Source organism: Cornus florida, unplaced genomic scaffold, assembly GCF_030987335.1.
Source record: "Cornus florida cultivar Cherokee Brave unplaced genomic scaffold, ASM3098733v1 CherokeeBrave_3.0.0_Hap2_Chr08, whole genome shotgun sequence".
Lineage (NCBI taxonomy): Eukaryota > Viridiplantae > Streptophyta > Magnoliopsida > Cornales > Cornaceae > Cornus > Cornus florida.
Window position 1 is genome coordinate 67,723,230 of NW_026775578.1, and position 18,554 is coordinate 67,741,783.

The window sequence follows — 18,554 nt, forward strand, 5'->3', positions numbered from 1 at the left end:
ATTATTTTTAAATTTTCATTTCTTAAAATACAAAACATTAAAAAAACATTAATATTTTTTTAATGGAGATGGTTGTCGCAGTAGTATTAGGATGATAAAGACACGCACAATGTCACATAAGACAAAAACAATTCGTTTGAAGCAGCAAAAACGACCTTGGAAATAGTTTTTTTTTCCCCTCAGACAACCAATTCCTTTGTCCATTTTCTCTCTCCTTATCAGTATCACACTATTAAGCACGCTCTTCTCTCTCTCCTCTGTATGCCACATCAATCCCAACTCGCCACCACAGCGCGTCCACTGCCAACCCCGTCATTAACCACACATCTCAAATATCCCAAAACACCACCACCGTCGATTAATTCACGCGCTCACCGACATAACAGAGCGCGTGGAGTGAGCAGTAACACTCCTCTCAAAGCTTTGCTGTCCAATGTACACTTCGGGAAACGGAAGTACGGTGACGGCCGCTGCCACTTTCGTCTCACACAGTCACATACTAACGTCGCTTCACCGCCGTTTACATACATAGATACAGACTCTCTCTCTCTAAAAACTGTCACTTTCTCTCTCCTCATAACACACCCAGCCCCAACATTAACAGTACTTCCACAACTTCCTTACAGTTCACGCCAAACGCCTGCTCTGCTCCCTACCACTTTCTCTCTCTAACCCCCCATCTCTCCCTATATGCTTATTTCTTCATTCACTCTTTTGGTTCTTGTATCGATTTGATAATGGAGAAGAAGAAGAAGCTGGTTTTGTGTTCTGTAATGGTTGTGATTGTGCTTCTCTTTCCTGTACTATCTTCACCTCTCGGTGACGAAGGTAAAAACCCTTTTTCTCTTTCTCTGCCGTCTATACATATACACATGTGTGTGTGTTGTATACACATGGGTGCGTTTCCGTGCTTCTTATTGTGCTTTGAGTTATTGCTTCTGATGAATGAGACTCAAAATGTTTACTATTTTTGTTGATTCTCTCTTTTGTTCTCAGCTATTTGGAAAGTTGAAGTTTGTTTTGTAGCCTTAAAAAATGCCTGAGAGGTTTTGGAATTTTGATTTTTGAAAATGGAAGAATCGAGCGGTTTTCTGTTTTGCCCTGTTTGGTTTCTGGGAAAATGTTGGGAAAATGATGGATATTGGGCTTTGATTCTCGTACTCAAGCAAAAATCTCCATTCATCTTTTCGCATTACAACCTGTGTTTCGCTAAAACAGTATATTCCATAGCTTCTCTTCTTCTTTTCTACAGCTTTGTACTGTTTCTGAGTAACCAAACACGGATTGCTCATATTTGGCTTCCTCTGCTTCAACTTGTTATTAGAAGACATGGGTCTCCTTCAACTTGTTATTAGAGAATATGGGTCTGTATTTTAGGCTTTTTATATACTTGATTGATTTTTTTTTTTGGTTGTATTTATAATTTTTTCAGGGAAAACATTGATGTCGATCAAAGCATCATTTAGCAATGTAGCTAATGTGTTGCTGGACTGGGATGTTGTGCACAACGATGATTTCTGTTCTTGGAGGGGTGTCATTTGTGATAATGTTAGCTCATCTGTTGTTTCTCTGTAAGTTTCTCCCTCCTCTCTGTATATGGGTTATTGTTCATTTTCCCCCAAATCTATGTCCATGATTCTATTGAATTTTTTCATGACTGTGGCTTGAAGGAATTTGTCAAATTTGAACTTGGGTGGGGAAATTTCACCAGCCATTGGGGACTTGAAGAATCTGCTTTCTGTGTATGTTCTTGATTAATCATATTCCTCATGTTTTGTGTCTTCCCATTTTAATATTATTCTGTTCTCATGTGTACTCTAAATATTGGCAGAGACTTCCATGGGAACAGTTTGACAGGTCAAATCCCAGATGAGATGGGGAACTGTGTTTCACTGATTCTTGTGTAAAAGTTTAACCTCTTTGTTATTACAAGTTTATGCGTTTATGTATATATTTCTAAGTGTTTTGCTGGTTAGAATTTTCTTTACATGACTTTTTGATGCTTTTATGATGCAGGGACTTGTCTGATAATATGCTGTATGGGGATATACCCTTCTCAGTATCTAAGCTCAAGCAACTGGAGTTGTTGTGAGTTTATTCTTGAAATGTTACAGAGTATGTTGCTTTGTTTTACATTTTAACTTTTAGGTTTTTTAACTGAAAGTTGGAGTAAACCCATACAATGCAGAAGTTTGAAGAACAACCAATTGACTGGTCCTATCCCTTCAACATTAACTCAGATTCCTAACCTCAAAACTCTGTGAGTTCTCTTCTCTATTGAAATGCTTATAGTTCCATACTTCCAAATGGATAATTTTGATTTCTGTATATCGTAAAACCAACTATATATATTTTACTTCTATATCTGGCTGAGAATGTTTATTTAGGTTATTAAGCTTCCCGATATTGCACAAATTTATGCTGATTGGAATGCTGTTGCTCGTGGTGATTTTTTTTTTCTCCAGTGATCTTGCTCGGAACCAGCTTACGGGTGAGATACCAAGGTTAATCTATTGGAATGAAGTATTGCAATATCTGTAAGTGCTAAAACTATCATTCTACACATGGTTTAATCCTGAGATGAATTGGAGAGCTTTTCTGTTAAACTATATCATATGTAGTTTCAATAACTAGTGGCTTGATTTTACTATGTTTACAGTGGTTTACGCAGTAACTCATTAACTGGAACACTGTCCCCTGATATGTGCCAACTGACTGGCCTGTGGTACTTGTGAGTGCGCATGCTTTCTTATTGTCTTTCCTCGGCTTTCTTTCTTTGTAATCTACTCTGCGTTTGTCATGACCTTGGAATTTTTTGTATATTGCTTTGTAGTGATGTGAGAAGCAACAACCTTACTGGACCAATCCCAGATAGCATTGGTAACTGTACAAGCTTCGAAATCTTGTAAGCTTCTTTGTGCTGGTTACATTTTTGTTGCAGTTTTCTTCTCCAATGATTATGAAGTTATTTGTTTTTGAACTTCAGGGACATCTCATACAATCAAATCACTGGGGAGATTCCATACAATATTGGATTTCTACAGGTTGCTACGCTGTAAGTTCTCATACTCTGAACTATAGTCAAGCTGAATCTTCTTTTTGGAAGAAGTAGAAACCAGATAAAGGAATTCTTACTTTCCCTTCAATTATAGTTTAACTGTCAATAAAAAATAACATTACTTATTGCTTAGTTCTTTTCGAAATGCATTCCGAGTTTGAGTTTTGGTAATGGGATTTATAATGACTGTGCTTCTCTTTTAAGGTCTCTTCAAGGAAATAGGCTAACAGGAAAGATTCCTGAGGTGATAGGTCTCATGCAAGCCCTCGCTGTTCTGTAAGTATGCTGGGTGTCTTAATCCTACAGAATTTTCTGATTGAATTTTTTGGGTGGTGATTTGCGGTAAAGGACTGCTGGGAATTATTTGCATTCTTTTTTTGCACTTTCTTTCAGCGATTTAAGTGAGAATGAATTAGTTGGGTCAATCCCACCGATTCTTGGCAATCTATCGTACACTGGAAAACTGTAAGTTCTCCCTCATTTGAATTACTCAAATGATTTGTTTTCTCCTCATTTTGTTCACTGATACTTTTGTTTCATGGACCAGGTACCTGCATGGCAACAAACTTACGGGACCCATTCCACTAGAGCTTGGCAATATGTCGAAGCTTAGCTATTTGTGAGATACATCCCGCTTTTAGGTTGCAACATTCAGTATTGTTTTGGACTTAGTTAACAAGTCTATCTAATTTGCAGGCAGTTGAATGACAATCAATTGGTTGGTCATATTCCTGCTGAACTTGGGAAATTGGATCAGCTGTTCGAACTGTGAGTCGCTTTTATCCTCAGCAATTTTTCCACTACTTTATTTTTTAATTTGTTTTATTTCTTTTTACTCAGGAATCTTGCTAATAACAATCTTGAAGGACCCATTCCGCAAAACATCAGCTCCTGCACTGCGTTGAATCAATTGTAGGATATCTGATTTATGCAGAAGCTTATGCACATTTACTTTCAAGTTTAAATATCCAATTCTAATTTCATTTTCCTTTATTTATTTATTTATTTTTCCAGTAATGTGCATGGTAACCGTTTGAGCGGATCAATTCCTTTGGGTTTTAGGAATCTGGAGAGCCTGACCTATCTGTATGTCCTGATTTGAAATTTGAGAATTACTACAAATTAAGGTTCCAAATTCCGTCTCTCACCTGCATATTAATGTGTCCACTGTGTTAAATATCAGGAACCTTTCATTAAACAGTTTCAGTGGTAGCATACCTGTTGAGCTCGGACGTATCATTAATCTTGATAAATTGTAAGTTTCTTACTATAAGTGTAGTTTCTTGTGTTTGTTAGTCTGTATCTACTTCTACTCTACTAAGCCTCTTTATATTGTTTAGGGATCTTTCTGGGAATGACTTCTCAGGACCTGTTCCTGCCTCTGTTGGTGATCTGGAGCACCTTCTTACACTGTAAGAGATGCACAATCTTTAACGCATCATTTTCCTTAATATTTTTGTAGTGACTTATATAACCTGTTGAACCTAGGAATTTGAGCCACAATCATCTTGAGGGGCCAGTACCCGCAGAATTTGGAAATCTTAGAAGTATACAAATAATGTGAGTTTTTTAGTAGAGATCATCAGTTGAATCCATTTTCGTTGTATTGCGATTAAGTTCAAAACTTATAATTATGGTTTTTACTATTCTTGTAGTGACATATCATTTAACTTAATATCTGGTGGTATACCTGGAGAATTGGGTCAGCTACAAAATATTGCATCTCTGTAAGTTCATCTAGTTTTTTTCCTTCCCCAACCCTCTTGTCTTCTGATCAATCATTTCCTTTAGGTGTTGCTCATGATATTACAATTTTCTGGTTGAAATCTTTTTGCAGTATATTGAATAACAACAATCTGCATGGTGAAATTCCAAACCAGCTAACCAATTGTCTGAGTCTTTCGTCTCTGTAAGTTCCACTTCTTATTTATTCACATGATTGCATGAAATCATCATGAGTTACTTATCTTTATGCTCTTCAGGAATGTATCTTACAACAACTTATCAGGGCTTATGCCTGCTACTAGAAACTTTTCACGGTTTTCACCAGACAGGTACAGGGGAAGGCATTGGAAGAAATCCATCCTCAAATTTTTATTCAACACAGACCTGATCCTATAATCTTCTGACAATTTATTTTTTTGTCATTAGCTTCATTGGAAATCCTTTACTATGTGGCAACTGGTTGGGATCAATATGTGATCCATATGCAACGAAATCCAATGGTATCGGATTAATTTTACAGCATTGTAAATTCAGCTTTCCTTGGAATGTAAAGTAAAAAAAAAAATGCTTTGCTTGGCTGAAATATTAATGTGCTTTTTATGATCTCGAACAGTGATATTCTCCAGAACTGCGGTTGTTTGTATAACATTGGGTTTTATAACACTTTTATCCATGGTCATAGTCGCTATTTACAAATCCCACCAACCAAAGCAGTTTATGAAGGAGTCCAACAAGGGTGTGCATGGTATATACTCTGCTTGTTTTTTAATTTTTTATTTGTTGTGTGACATTCTTCAAGTTTTCAAGGTGGTTTTCTTTTCCTTTTAGGTCCTCCTAAGCTTGTAGTTCTTCACTTGGATTTGGCTATTCACTCCTACGAAGATATCATGAGAATCACTGAAAATTTCAGCGAGAAGTACATTATAGGATATGGTGCCACTAGCACTGTATATAAATGTGCGTTGAAGAATTCCCGACCAATTGCAGTTAAGCGACTTTACACTCAGTATCAGCACAACTTGCGAGATTTTGAAACTGAACTTGAGACCATTGGCAGCATCAGACACAGGAACCTCGTGAGCTTGCACGGTTATGCTCTGTCCCACTTGGGGAACCTCCTTTTTTATGACTACATGGAGAATGGTTCTCTTTGGGATCTTCTTCATGGTAAGTCTGCTCACCTTTATTCTTGTAATTATAGGGGTTACTACACAATTTATTTTAACATTTCTGGTTCTGAAAAGGAAACTTGCCTTGATTTATGGTTTGTATATTATAAAATTTTGTGTTGAGATTGAGATGTAATGTGATCACTTGTATAGCATGTTTCTGCTTGACGTAATTTTTCAAGTGACTTGTACAAATTAGTTAATGGTATTTGAATATCTTCAGCATTCAACTATTGAAAGTCACTTGTGGTTTTTGGCAAATACATCACAGGACCATCGAAGAAGGTAAAACTGGATTGGGAGACGCGTCTAAAAATTGCAGTCGGAGCTGCTCAAGGGCTTGCTTATCTTCACCATGATTGCAATCCTAGAATTGTTCACAGGGATGTGAAATCCTCAAATATCCTGCTGGATGAGAATTTCGAGGCTCATCTTTCTGATTTTGGGATTGCGAAATGTATACCGAGTGCAAAAACTCATGCCTCAACTTATGTCCTTGGCACTATAGGTTACATTGACCCAGAGTATGCCCGGACCTCTCGGGTAAATGAAAAGTCTGATGTTTATAGCTTCGGGATTGTTCTTCTTGAGTTACTGACCGGAAGGAAGGCTGTTGATAACGATTCTAACCTGCTTCAACTGGTACAGTGTTGATTTGTTGAGTCAAAACATCACTTGCATGAATTTTGTTTCGTAAGCCTATGTGCCTTAAAAAAATTGTTTCGTCTTTTTCAGATATTGGCGAAGGCGGATGATAACACTGTGATGGAGGCAGTTGATCCAGAGGTTTCTGTGACATGCATGAATTTAGCTCATGTTCGAAAGATGTTCAAACTTGCCTTGCTGTGCACGAAGCACCAGCCTTCTGAGAGACCAAGCATGCATGAGGTCGCAAGGGTCCTGGTCTCCTTGCTTCCAGCTCCTCCATCGAAACCTTGTCCTGCCCCTGCTTCGCCAAAAGCTTCCGGTTATGCACAGTTTGTGATTGAGAAAGGACAGCCTCAACTAAAAACGCAGCAGCGGTTGGAGGTCCAGACGGACAATAATTCTGCTGATGCCCAATGGTTTGTTAGGTTTGGTGAAGTTATATCGAAAAACACGCTTTAAGACTTCATTTCCCTGCTTTTGCTTACCTTGGGGGAAGGTAAATGATGAAAGGGGGATGCAGAAAATCCCTATTTTTGGTTCCTATGGGTTATTTTCTCACTCTAGAGTGTATGCATATGCACTCATGAATTGAGTTGAGTTTCCGAGACATTTAAGATGAAGTTGTTTAGTTACATATGGGGTAAAATACAAATTTGATATCTTATCTAGGCAGTGGTGTCTAATTTTTTGTACAAGCAATTCTGGAACTATAGTGGGCTAGACCTAGCAGCAGGTTAAATGAAAGGAAAAAAATATCTACTCTTTATAGTGCTGGTTATTTTTGTTGTAAACTTGATGTCCCTTTTGTTTTAATTGCAAGGTTTATAAAGTTTAATTTTGTTATCTTATCTAGGCAGTTGTGTGTGTGTGTGTGTGTGTGTGTGTATATATATATATATATATAGTTTCTCCATTTCTGCCAAGAAGGTTTGGCTCATGAAAACCCCACCTGCACTAGTCTGCCCTCGGTCGCATTCATTCAACAATCAAAAGTGTCCCGTCTCGTCCAGTAGTCAATAGTATTGTTCTGTCTCGTCCGGTTAGTGGTGTACTTGTGTGACAGGATTATTGTTTTGCAGGAGAGGAGCAAATTGAACACTAGTAAAACTCTGAAATGTCTTCATCGTGCTAGTAAAACTCTGAAATGTCTTCATCGTGTTTTATGAAGTAGAATAAAAAAAGAGTATGCATCCTCTATCCATAGTAGTAGGATGGCATATCCGTGAGAGAACAATGAAAATCTAAATGGAGAGAAAAATAGTTGGGGGTTTGAAAATTTGCAGTTTTCATATTTTCTTCGAGATTTCACTGTAGACACCGAATCATGTAAATTTTTATATATTACATGATGTATGGTTTATATTTAATTTTAATTTTTTGTATATTGAATGGTGAGTGTTGGAGTCTAAAAAGGAACAAAGTAATTTTGTAAATGATGTATGTAATTTATATATGAGTTAAGTGCCAAAAAAAACCCTACTTATATACAAAAGGTGTAAAAAACACCCTATTATTATTATTATTATTTGTGTGCGCGCGCAAATGGGCAAATAACCCCCTACTGTATTGTTGGGTGCAACTAACCCCCTAATAAGCCATTTTGACTAATTCATTTTTTTGAAAAATTCCAAAATGCCAGTGAACACCATTTCCGACCAAGCCTTCACCTTCGCCGTCACTGTGCTAACCGGGCAATTGCCCGCGGGCATTCCAAGCCACCACTGCTCCAAGCGTCGACAATAACACGGTATTTAACTTTTCATTTGTTAAACCCCTTTGATATCCATAATTAGGTTGCAGATGGAGCCACCATCTCGAGTCAGGGGATAAATTAGAATATGAAGGGTTCCCACCTTTTGCATTTGCAGGTCCTGCATCTACCTTGTTTGCATGATGAAGATGCTGTTGGGTCGCATGCTAATTTTAGGAGCTATTTTGGCATCTTCTTGGACAAAGCAACAATTAGTTGTTCTCTGCCAAGCTGCCCTAACTTTTGCTGCCGCCATTACTCACCCATTCTTCACCTCATTTCACTGCATAAAAGAATTTCTCAGAGATGGATGAATTACAGGGACGAAGGTGAAGGCTTGGTTGGAAATGGTGTTCACTAGATTATGAGGGTATTTTGGAATTTTTTTAAAAATGAATTAGTCAAAATGACTGATTCGGGGGTATTTTGCACCAACAAATACAGTAGGGTTTATTTACAAATACTGAGGGTATTTTTTTGCACCTTTTATATATAGAGAGGGTGTTTTTTTTGCACTTAATCGTTTTTATATATATATATTCTTTGAATGATACAATAAATATATCATTTTGCCAAACGTCCGGTCTGAAACCCTCCCTTTGTTTTTGAGGATAGGGTAGGGTCATGTCAAAGGAGAATGGCTTTGAATCATAATTTTGGACTTATTCGTGCACTCATTTGGGAATCCTAGTTTCTGGAGAGAAATCTAATAGTCCATGCCATGATGATCACATTTCTACTCCATTTAGAACCTAACTTTGAAGGCGACAAATACAATGTCTCTTTTTATTATCCATCCCAATTGAGTTTCTCGAGAAAAAGCTCAATAAAGTTTCCTGCACTCTTCAAGAAGAGACTCGTATCAAAAATAATTCTCCCACTTCTCATCTCAATGCAGAATTTTTTTAATAATCCTAATTTACTCTCATTGTCTTAAAGTTTTAAAAGGGGAGAAATACAAAAAATCTCATTGTAGTTTTAAAAATGTGTAAATAATACTTTTTGTGTTAAAAAATATCTCTATAATATGAAAAGTGGGCAAATAAGAACTTATGACCTCCTAAAATGTCATGTGCCCATCAGACTAAAAATAGCCTTTTAATACCTATACTATCCTTTTGCACTACCTAAACTACACCTAATTTATTTTTCTCTCATTTCTATATATTATAATATATAGAATACTCTAATAAACTGATAAATCAAAATTGCAAAAATTATTTTTTTAGCGATTGAAATTAAACTTAATAGCTATAAAGTGACCTTACATATTAAAAAAAAACAAATAGTCATCAATCCTAAAACATTTTTAGTGACCATTTAAAACCTTTTTTTCTTTCCAACCTCCATTCAATCACGAGGTTTATCTCACCAGAATCTTTTTTCTTTCAACATAAATAATCGCCATTGCTGCCGGAAAACTTCTCTCTTTTTTTTGTCAATTATGTGATGACAATCAACCCTCTTCAATTTATTACTATATCATTCATGTTAAATTTTAATTTATATATTTTTTTATTTTTATATTTCATAATAATTATATAACCAACAACCTGCTATTGATAACTCAAGTATTGGACACAGTAACATATACAGAATAGCTTTTACTTACCCGAAAAAAGGAAGGAAAAAAAAGAAAGATTCAATGACCTTTAAGAGCCATAGTTGCTGACTTGCTGGTATGTGTAAGTCAATGATATATATAAACACACATATATAATGGATGCATTTATGCAAATAGGTATATGTATATATTGTACGAACTGTTTGGCATTTTTAAGTACACAATCCAAGCGACCGGAATCACGATGCCAACGAGGGGCCACTGGATGAGAGAGAACCTGATGCCAACAACACAGACCAAATCACAATTTCTAACTATATTTTATTATTATTGTATAAAATATTGAGGGTATTTTCGTATATTTATCTATTTTAGTATATTTATCTATTTCTTTGAGAAGGAGTTCTTGTTCGCTCACTTTTCATACTTAGGTGATTTTTGAAAACAAGAGATATTATTTGCACACTTTTAAACTTAAGAGGTTTTTTTTTTTTTTTTTGCACTTCATCCGTTTTAAAAGCAATTCAAGTTATGTAGAACCGGTATAAAAAGGTATATTTGACATTTTATTATCTACCACTATAATAAAAAAAAATATTAAAAACTAAACTCTTTCCCGGAGAGAGTAGTAAAGTGCACAAAAATCCTATTACACTGATAAACCAAACGTTAGAAATTTTTTATGATTTGGATTGATTCATGTATGAAGTTGTATAAGATCAAACTGAAAGTGAATTAAACCGATATGTAAATTCCATAATATTAATATATTTTATATAATATAAATAATAAGATTAGTCTTTTGTCCGTTCAACTATAAATTATAATATATAATATAATATAATATTATAAATAAGGTATAAATAAAAAATAAAAAATATATATTTAATTATATATAAAATTAAATTATAAAAAAACTTAAATCTTTAAAATTGAATCAAACCAAACCATTTTCTCATTATTTGGTTCCAATTTTTATGAAACCCTGTACATCCTGTGAGTGGTGAATCGTACCACACCATTCCAATAGTAAAATGATAACGGAAGTAGTTTAGGACCTAGCAGGACACGTTGGAATTTTTGTTGTGGGATCAAGAATGACATCTTCATAATAAATACTGTCTAAATAAAAATGTTATTTTTTTGGAAAATTTAAGTTTTTATTATTTTTTAATTATATTAGTGGTGAATGAATTATTAAATTTACTCTGAATGGATTCATAATAATGTAATAATTTTTGTTAATTATAAATTAAATGTATGAAGGTTAAATTAATAATAGTGATAAAAAATAATAAATTGACTCTTTAAATGCGACACTTATATTGAAAAAGCTAAAAATAAAAATTTTTGAGACGGTGGAGTACTTTGGACCTCAATACTTATCTTATAAGAAGGCGAAAAAAAAAGAAAAACAAACAGAAAGAAAAAGAAGAGTGAAGTACATCTTAATTTCCAACCCCCATCATTATTAAAAAAAAAAACTTTATTGATGGAGGAGATTTCACGTAAGTCCTAGACTCGTCGTGTAAAACATTGCACCGAATCCCATTTTCTCTCTGTACAAGCAAAGCCTCAAAATTCACGACACAACAGACCAGTCGGAGTCGTCTGGCGACTATATGACCCGTACCCGTTTATACAGAAACCCTAACCGGACAGTGAAGAAGAGACCCGGAAACCAGTCTCGAGCGGTGGTGATATTGGAGGAACTTCAGGTATGAGACTGGTAGTGCCCTTACAAGGAGTAGTTCAGGGCAAGGGTGGCCTAATCTTGGGCTCAATCGTCCCTTGTGCCCTTTTCTACTTCCTCCAGTTCTACCTCAAACGCCGCCGTCCTCCTCCGCCGCCCTCTTCCAACCATACGCCGCCGCCGCCGTCGCCGCCGTCCGAGCTGCCGCGAACGACGTCGCTGGCTCGAGCGACGTCGCGCTCCAATCTGTCGAGCCGTGGATCGATAGGGCAGGCCCACATTTCTTCTAGGGCTAGTCCGTTAACGAAGCCGGACGATTCGCCCTATTACATTGGCTTGGATAGGGCTTCGGAAGATGCCTATGACGAATTGACGAATCCCAATGGTATCATTCAGCTCGGAATATCTGAAAATAGAGTACGTTTCTGTTTTCTGTTGATTTATGTTGATTGAATTGCTTTTGTTTTTGTTTTTGTGTTTGTTTTGATTTTTTTTGTGGTTGTAGTTGTCGCTGGATTTGATTGAGCATTGGCTTTCTCGGAATTTGAATGAATCGATACTTGGGGCAGGTGGTGGCTTGAGTATTAGTGGAATTACCACATACCAGCCGTTTGATGGATTGAAGGAGTTGAAAGAGGTAATGATGATTGTAATTCGATTTTGGTGATAAAATGGGTTTGGATTCTTATTGTTATTAATGAGAATTTGATCTAAATAGTCCAATTTGTAGCTTCGTTACTTATATATATATGTTTGTGATTTATGTCTTCTTACAAATTGATATTTGTTCATCACTTAAAAGCTACACAACAGCTTTGTATTTGGTAGTAAGTTTATGAAAGAAATATAAATTAGGAATTGGATTATTATTCAAAGGGTAAAGTGCAAAAAAAACCCTCATGATATACAAAATGCGCAATTGCACCCCGTTGTTCATAAAACTACCCCTGTATTTTTCAATCAATTTGTGCAAATAAGGACAAATCATAATTTTGGCTGTAATTGAAGCATGAAATTACTAATTATCCTTACTTTTTCATGGAAAAAAAAGGGGGTAAAATGCGAAATGTCAAAATCCCGCACCCCCCCCCCCCCCCCCCCCCTTCTCTAAAAGTAATAGCATAAAGGCTCCATCACCATCCCCTCTCCTCTCTCAGGTCTCCACCACCACTCTCCTTGCATTGTAAAGCTCTCAGTTTTCTTTTCCCACCGGAAAAACCTTGATTCCACGTTCAATCAAACTTCTTACCCAACTCTGCATCTATTTAGTATTTATAACACTGTCCCTTTCACACGTATAACTCACCACCTCTTCCTTTCCCCTTCTCTTTCTGCCAATTATCAACGAGCCACCACAGCTGCCAAATCCTTGTGCATGTATATATGCATACCTATGAGTAGTTTTGGTAAAAAATTAATCTGCACATCTTTAAAATTGATGGGTGGAGGTATTTGATATATATATATATATAATACTGTGGTAGTGGTGAACTGGGCGGTTCAACTGGATTGATGGTACGCTGTTGCGGTGTTGGCAGAATGGGGGAAGAGGGCGGTGGTAGTAATGATGAAGAGAAGAGAGAATGAATGGGGGTGGTAACAATGATCGTGGTGGTTGAGATGAGTGATCGTGGTGGCAGAGAGGAGAGAATGTGAGAGGTTGGGGACATGGATTTCAATGGGTCTTAAAGGTTGAGGGCTTTGAGAACTACCACCAATACTCCATCCATAAGTTATAGTCATCATAAACTGCAGTTGGAGTGGCTGGACCATAGGTAGGTAGAAATGGGGCAAGTAGTTGCTCTAATCAAAGAATTCATAGCTGAGAGAATCAATCAAGTAACCAAAGCAAATGGAAGATGTTGCATGATCAATTCCTTGCTTGCTGTACTACTACATTAAAAGCAAAGGACTGGAAAGCCTAAAATCCAAGTCTCTCTGTGTCCCTAACTGAGAAATTTTAGAGAGAGAAAAATAAAAAAATAAAAGAAAGATACTATCGGCGACAGAGAGAAATTTTAGAGAAAAATGGTACTTTTGTAACTCAAAAAAGGGTACTTTTGGGTTTTCAGAAAAACATGATGCCAACAACAACTATTTTCCAACGAATCTATGCAATAGGGTCAATTTTTTCGAAAGATTGATAATACAAGGATTTATATGCACTTAATTTTTAGGAAGGGTGTTTTTTGCACATTTTTTGTATAGCGAGGTTTTGTTTTTTGTTTTTTGTTTTGTTTTTTTTTTGCGCTTTACCCTTATTTTAACTCATTTATTATTAACCAGAATTTGATTTAGATAACCCAATTTGTAGCTTCTTGACTTCAATTTACATCTTTAAGCAGTTATATATGTATGTATAAGTGTATATGTATATGTTTTATGTCCTCTTACAAAACTGATATTGTTCATCACTTACAGACTACACAACAGCTTTGTATTCAGTAATAAGTTAATAAAAAAAAATAAATTAGGTTAGTTCACCAAACAAGTTGCTAATAAGTCAATGTTGCTATGATAGTATGATGTACCAATATTGCTAGCGATGGTTGAAAAATATAATCAAATAACTGGAATACTACTGATATATGAGAGAAGTGATCATTTAGCAGATATCATAACTCTTTATGTTTTATAAAAACTAGTATAATCAAATAACTGGAATACTATTGAGCAAGTTTAAGCTATTAAGTCTCTTCTTTTGTCATGGATGTTTCTTGTGTTAATTAATTACACAAATTAGCTCGTATGGTTTCTTTCAATAGTTGATATCCATTTTTTATACTTGCTGCAATTAGCACAGAATCTAAGTCAAAAGGTCTGGTTAACAGGGATAATTTTAATAATAAATCATTACCATTTATATGAAAATGCTTATAATTCAATCCTTCGCTCATAACTCTTCGTATAAGTGCTGTCTATATAACATCTCCTGATAAGAAAACCAAACTAAGAACTTAAATAAAACAATTTATTTTTATTTATTTATTTTTTAAGCTCCACAACCGTAATTTAGGTACACCCTTATCTAAACTCTCAATATTTATTTTTTAGAGCACAATATTAATCCTCAATCATACTATCAATCAATTCAATGCAGTTAAGATGACAAGACCTCATTACATAAGCCTGGATTTATCATGAAATAACATTCTGCTTCTTCGACAAGAGAAAGACATATCATATTATCGTAATGGACCATCTGCCTACACTAAGAGTACCTTAATACCGGGTAAAACTAACCGTATCAAATTTACCATAACCTATAGTTTGATATCCTGAATGGATCTAATACCTAAGGTTTGATGCCATTCTGTCACGCTGCAATAAAATCTATTGAGAAATCTCATCCCATGGCATGACAAAAGAACACTCAACGATTCATTAAAAACACCTTACATGACTTGAATAACGATAACTTTGAAATAATCCAACTCTAAACATAAACCAATACTCTTGTCCACAAGATCATTCAATTTCACAATAATAGTAACAAATTCAAACCAACAACCACCACCAAGGCTTGTCCCAGTTTTCCCCAACTACTTGGAGTGACAAATTCAAACCAATAATCATAAATTTGAAATAATCCAACTCCAAACATAAACCACTACTCTTGTCCACAAGATCATTCACAATAATAGTAACAAATTCAAACCAATATTACATTAAACTGTAAAATATATAGAACACATGCATCTTAATATATGAGAAATTTTCATGAGTTGTTTCAGTTATATAACACTGCTAATTGTCAACTATTATCTTTGTCTATAAATTATCTGAGTTTGACTAATTTCATGGGGTTAGTTGACAAATGATGGTAATAGCTTTTTTAGATTCCTCTCTTTTGTCCAAATTCTAAATAACTTCTGTAGTATTATTTATTTTTCCCTGTTTTTAAAACTTGAAAACCATGGATTTTGTATTGGTTTATTGCTTTTGCACAATAATTCTCGCTTTAATATGCATAAATAATTAGTTAAGCGTGTCGTGGAATGGGGTTGAGTCCGTGTAATTATTTTTCAATCAATTCTGCAGGCTGTGGCAGGTTTCATGTCTCAGGTCATGGGAAGCAAAGCTCCGTTTGACCCATCACAACTGGTATTAACATCTGGTGCAACTCCTGCAATTGAGATACTCTGCTTTTGTTTGGCAGACCAGGGGAATGCATTTCTCGTTCCGACACCATATTACTCTGGGTAATATATTCTTTCACTTTGAAACATTTCCAATTGATAATCCTTTTATTTAAAAAAAATTTAATAATAGATTTTATAGCCTGTCATTTCTTGTTAAAGAATTTCTTTGCGGAAATTAATCAGAAAGCAATATGCAGTTTTGATAGGGATGTGAGATGGCGGACAGGAGTGGAGCTAATACCTGTTCACTGTCGTAGCTCTGATGACTTCAGTTTAAATGTTGCATCTCTCGATCAAGCATTCAATCAGGCCAGAAAACGAGGACAAAAAGTCCGCGGAGTTCTTATTTCTAACCCTTCTAACCCTGTTGGTACTCTGCTTAATAGGGAAACACTTGACAGTCTCTTAGATTTCGCCAGAGAGAAGAACATCCATATCATATCTGATGAAATATATGCAGGGTCCACCTATGGAAGCGAGGCGTTTGTGAGCTTTGCAGATATTCTTGACTCAGAAGATTTCGACAAGGACAGAGTTCATGTAATATATGGGCTGTCCAAAGACTTATCTCTTCCTGGCTTTAGAGCTGGGGTTATCTATTCCTGGAATAAAAATGTTTTGAAGGCTTCTAAAAAGTTAACTAGATTTTCTTCAATTTCAGTTCCAACACAAAGGATATTGATTTCCATGCTTTCTGATACTGTATTCACTCATGAATATATCAAGACCAATCGAGTGAGGATAAGGACAATGTATGACTTGTTTGTGACAGCTTTGAAAAAATTAGGGATAGAGTGCACAAAGAGTAGTGGTGGTTTGTACTGCTGGGCTAATATGAGCGGGTTAATTCATCCTTACAACGAGAAAGGGGAACTTGAGCTATGGGAGAAGCTCCTAAATGTAGCTAAGATCAATGTAACTCCTGGGTCAGCTTGTCACTGCATTGAACCCGGATGGTTCAGGTGTTGTTTCACTTCGTTAACCGAGAAGGATATTCCTTTAGTTGTCGACCGGATTCGTAAAGTTGTTGAAACTTGTAAATCTCCCTCCTGAAATGTGGCGAAGTTCTAGAATTCGAGCTAAACCGACTGATAGCCAATGGCATTGTTTTTGTAAAAATCACAATTTCATTGTTCAAGGAGCTGCTGCTGGATATGGTTAGCATTTGCGTTAAAGTAGAAGCCTCAGTATAGCTCTCTTGGAGTTCTGGCAGATTTTGAAAATTTTGCATTTATGGAAATTATAAAATTGGTTACATGCCCATATGATCGGAATAAAATATACCAATGTTTTAGAAAGAAATGCTGATGGAGAGAACTGATTGCAGTGTGATGCTGAGCTGTAGGGTGGAAGGGGCTTTTTTCCTACACCAGGTTAAGCCGCAACTGCCTCTTCCACTTCTTGTGCAGTCCTAAAATGTTGTTGCTTGTTCTGAAGACGCAGCATCCAAAAGCACTCTTCTTCATGAATTCCTGCCATTGTTTTGATCAGGCAAGAATAGATGTCTGAATATATATATATATATATATATATTTGTTCTAGGGAGTATATACTTGCATCATGATAGTTATTTAACATCATTAATATATGAGAATTGGGAACAAAAAAGTTTTGTTCTCTTGTTTTTGAATCTCCTTGTTCAATATGCTTTCCAGATTTGATAGCGCATAAACTATTTTAGTTTCAGGTACCATATAAAAGATTAGTGAAAAATGGAGAATTACCATTGAGTAATTTTGTTTCCGCATTTGAATGGCTTTCCTTCGGCAACTTCTCCTTCGGCTCATCACGATCAGTTCTCCAAGTGTTGGAGGCCTTCTTATGACAATGCTGCAATTACTTTCGCGATCGAAATCTTCATTTGGTACTTTTGGTGGGATATGAGAAGAAATCTTTTCTGAGTATCCAACCTTGTCAAGGAAACTCGAATTGGGTGATGACAATGGAAAGAGGCACTCCAAGAAAGATGCTCCGACTAAGCTTGTAGTTCCGGTTGCATAGGTGCTTGTGCTACTATCTGCTTCAGAAGCTGGTGAAGGAGGGGTCTGCGGCTGGCCACTTTGATTTTCCGTCAGAAAAGTATGCTGCCAAGGAACAGCACTGGAAATGGCCATAGCTGACACGAGGCGATTGGCTAGGAGAGAGGGAGCTGAGCTAGAGGACTCGTCCGTTTCAAAACTGCATGGTTCAAGGTTCGATTCAAACATCCCTTTTTGTTCATCATCATCATTATGACAACTAGGATCCCCATTACCATCATTGCCTTGAAAGCATACCAGGGGCCATGGGAGGCCAATGGAATTTGCTGGTGTGAGCTGAGTGCCTGATTCTGGTGTTGGCTGTGAGAAGCAAGGAAGTGGTTTTCCGGGCTTTTCCTCCCATTTAAAGGGAATCGAGGCCACAAGCTTGACCGGAGGTGGTGCAACTGGATTAACCGGTGGATGAGCAGTGGGCTTCCAGTCTTTTTTAGGAAATCCCGGTCTTTGCTCCCAAATAAATGGAACAGAAACTAATTGTCTGGGTTGCTTTCTATTACGGTGCTCTGAGAGTTCCTTCTCTGCCATTGTGGAATGAGATCTATATGATCAAATGGTAATATTACTACTTGCATTGTGTATCTATTTATTGTTGGAGCAAAAATGGATTAGAAACATTTTGTTACTAACAACTTTACTCGCTAACTGCACCATTATGTGTGTCAAATGGTTAGGCTTACCTGTTCCCTGATTTCAGTATGACGAAAAAACCTCCCAGTGGTTGTGGTTTGTAGCTAATCCATGTCAATGTCTTACATAAAATTATAGG

At 36.3% G+C, this 18,554-nt stretch overlaps 3 protein-coding genes across 4 annotated transcripts; 2 read left to right on the forward strand and 1 right to left on the reverse strand.

Annotated features, from left to right (window-relative positions):
• Nucleotides 1-232: 232 nt before the first annotated feature.
• On the forward strand, nucleotides 233-7,443 carry LOC132271948 (LRR receptor-like serine/threonine-protein kinase ERL1). 2 transcript variants are annotated; one of them, XM_059773453.1, is made up of 27 exons: nucleotides 233-828; nucleotides 1,433-1,571; nucleotides 1,671-1,742; nucleotides 1,832-1,903; nucleotides 2,017-2,088; nucleotides 2,189-2,260; nucleotides 2,466-2,537; nucleotides 2,660-2,731; nucleotides 2,834-2,905; nucleotides 2,987-3,055; nucleotides 3,263-3,334; nucleotides 3,452-3,523; nucleotides 3,606-3,677; nucleotides 3,755-3,826; nucleotides 3,899-3,970; nucleotides 4,073-4,144; nucleotides 4,242-4,313; nucleotides 4,399-4,470; nucleotides 4,547-4,618; nucleotides 4,714-4,785; nucleotides 4,896-4,967; nucleotides 5,041-5,112; nucleotides 5,210-5,283; nucleotides 5,397-5,528; nucleotides 5,612-5,950; nucleotides 6,224-6,594; nucleotides 6,688-7,443. In XM_059773453.1, exons 1-27 carry the CDS (start codon nucleotides 738-740, stop codon nucleotides 7,057-7,059), a joined length of 2,955 nt encoding a protein of 984 aa, XP_059629436.1. In that variant the 5' UTR covers nucleotides 233-737; the 3' UTR covers nucleotides 7,060-7,443. The 2 variants fall into 2 exon arrangements, with proteins under 2 accessions (XP_059629436.1, XP_059629437.1); XM_059773454.1 differs by having other exon boundaries at nucleotides 2,192-2,260.
• A 3,789-nt stretch (nucleotides 7,444-11,232) lies between these two features.
• On the forward strand, nucleotides 11,233-17,239 carry LOC132271949 (probable aminotransferase ACS12). Its single transcript, XM_059773455.1, has 4 exons — nucleotides 11,233-12,024; nucleotides 12,113-12,244; nucleotides 15,649-15,809; nucleotides 15,947-17,239. Exons 1-4 carry the CDS (start codon nucleotides 11,635-11,637, stop codon nucleotides 16,800-16,802), a joined length of 1,539 nt encoding a protein of 512 aa, XP_059629438.1. The 5' UTR covers nucleotides 11,233-11,634; the 3' UTR covers nucleotides 16,803-17,239.
• On the reverse strand, nucleotides 17,114-18,353 carry LOC132270438 (uncharacterized). The gene is made up of 2 exons (XM_059771621.1): nucleotides 17,474-18,353; nucleotides 17,114-17,221 (listed from the first exon to the last, which is right to left on the reverse strand). Exons 1-2 carry the CDS (start codon nucleotides 18,311-18,313, stop codon nucleotides 17,114-17,116), a joined length of 948 nt encoding a protein of 315 aa, XP_059627604.1. The 5' UTR covers nucleotides 18,314-18,353.
• Nucleotides 18,354-18,554: the final 201 nt, after the last annotated feature.

Bases quoted from the DNA above. Each gene is read 5' to 3' on its own strand.
- LOC132271948 (XM_059773453.1), top strand. From the start codon at position 738: ATGGAGAAGAAGAAGAAGCTGGTTTTGTGTTCTGTAATGGTTGTGATT. The intron at 4,145-4,241 runs GTATGTCCTGAT...GTTAAATATCAG, and splicing joins CTGGAGAGCCTGACCTATCT to GAACCTTTCATTAAACAGTT. The intron at 5,113-5,209 runs GTACAGGGGAAG...TTTTGTCATTAG, and splicing joins TCACGGTTTTCACCAGACAG to CTTCATTGGAAATCCTTTAC.
- LOC132271949 (XM_059773455.1), top strand. From the start codon at position 11,635: ATGAGACTGGTAGTGCCCTTACAAGGAGTAGTTCAGGGCAAGGGTGGC. The intron at 12,025-12,112 runs GTACGTTTCTGT...TTGTGGTTGTAG, and splicing joins TCGGAATATCTGAAAATAGA to TTGTCGCTGGATTTGATTGA. The intron at 15,810-15,946 runs GTAATATATTCT...AGCAATATGCAG, and splicing joins CCGACACCATATTACTCTGG to TTTTGATAGGGATGTGAGAT.
- LOC132270438 (XM_059771621.1), bottom strand. From the start codon at position 18,313: ATGGCAGAGAAGGAACTCTCAGAGCACCGTAATAGAAAGCAACCCAGA. The intron at 17,222-17,473 runs GTAATTCTCCAT...AAACAATGGCAG, and splicing joins GGAAACAAAATTACTCAATG to GAATTCATGAAGAAGAGTGC.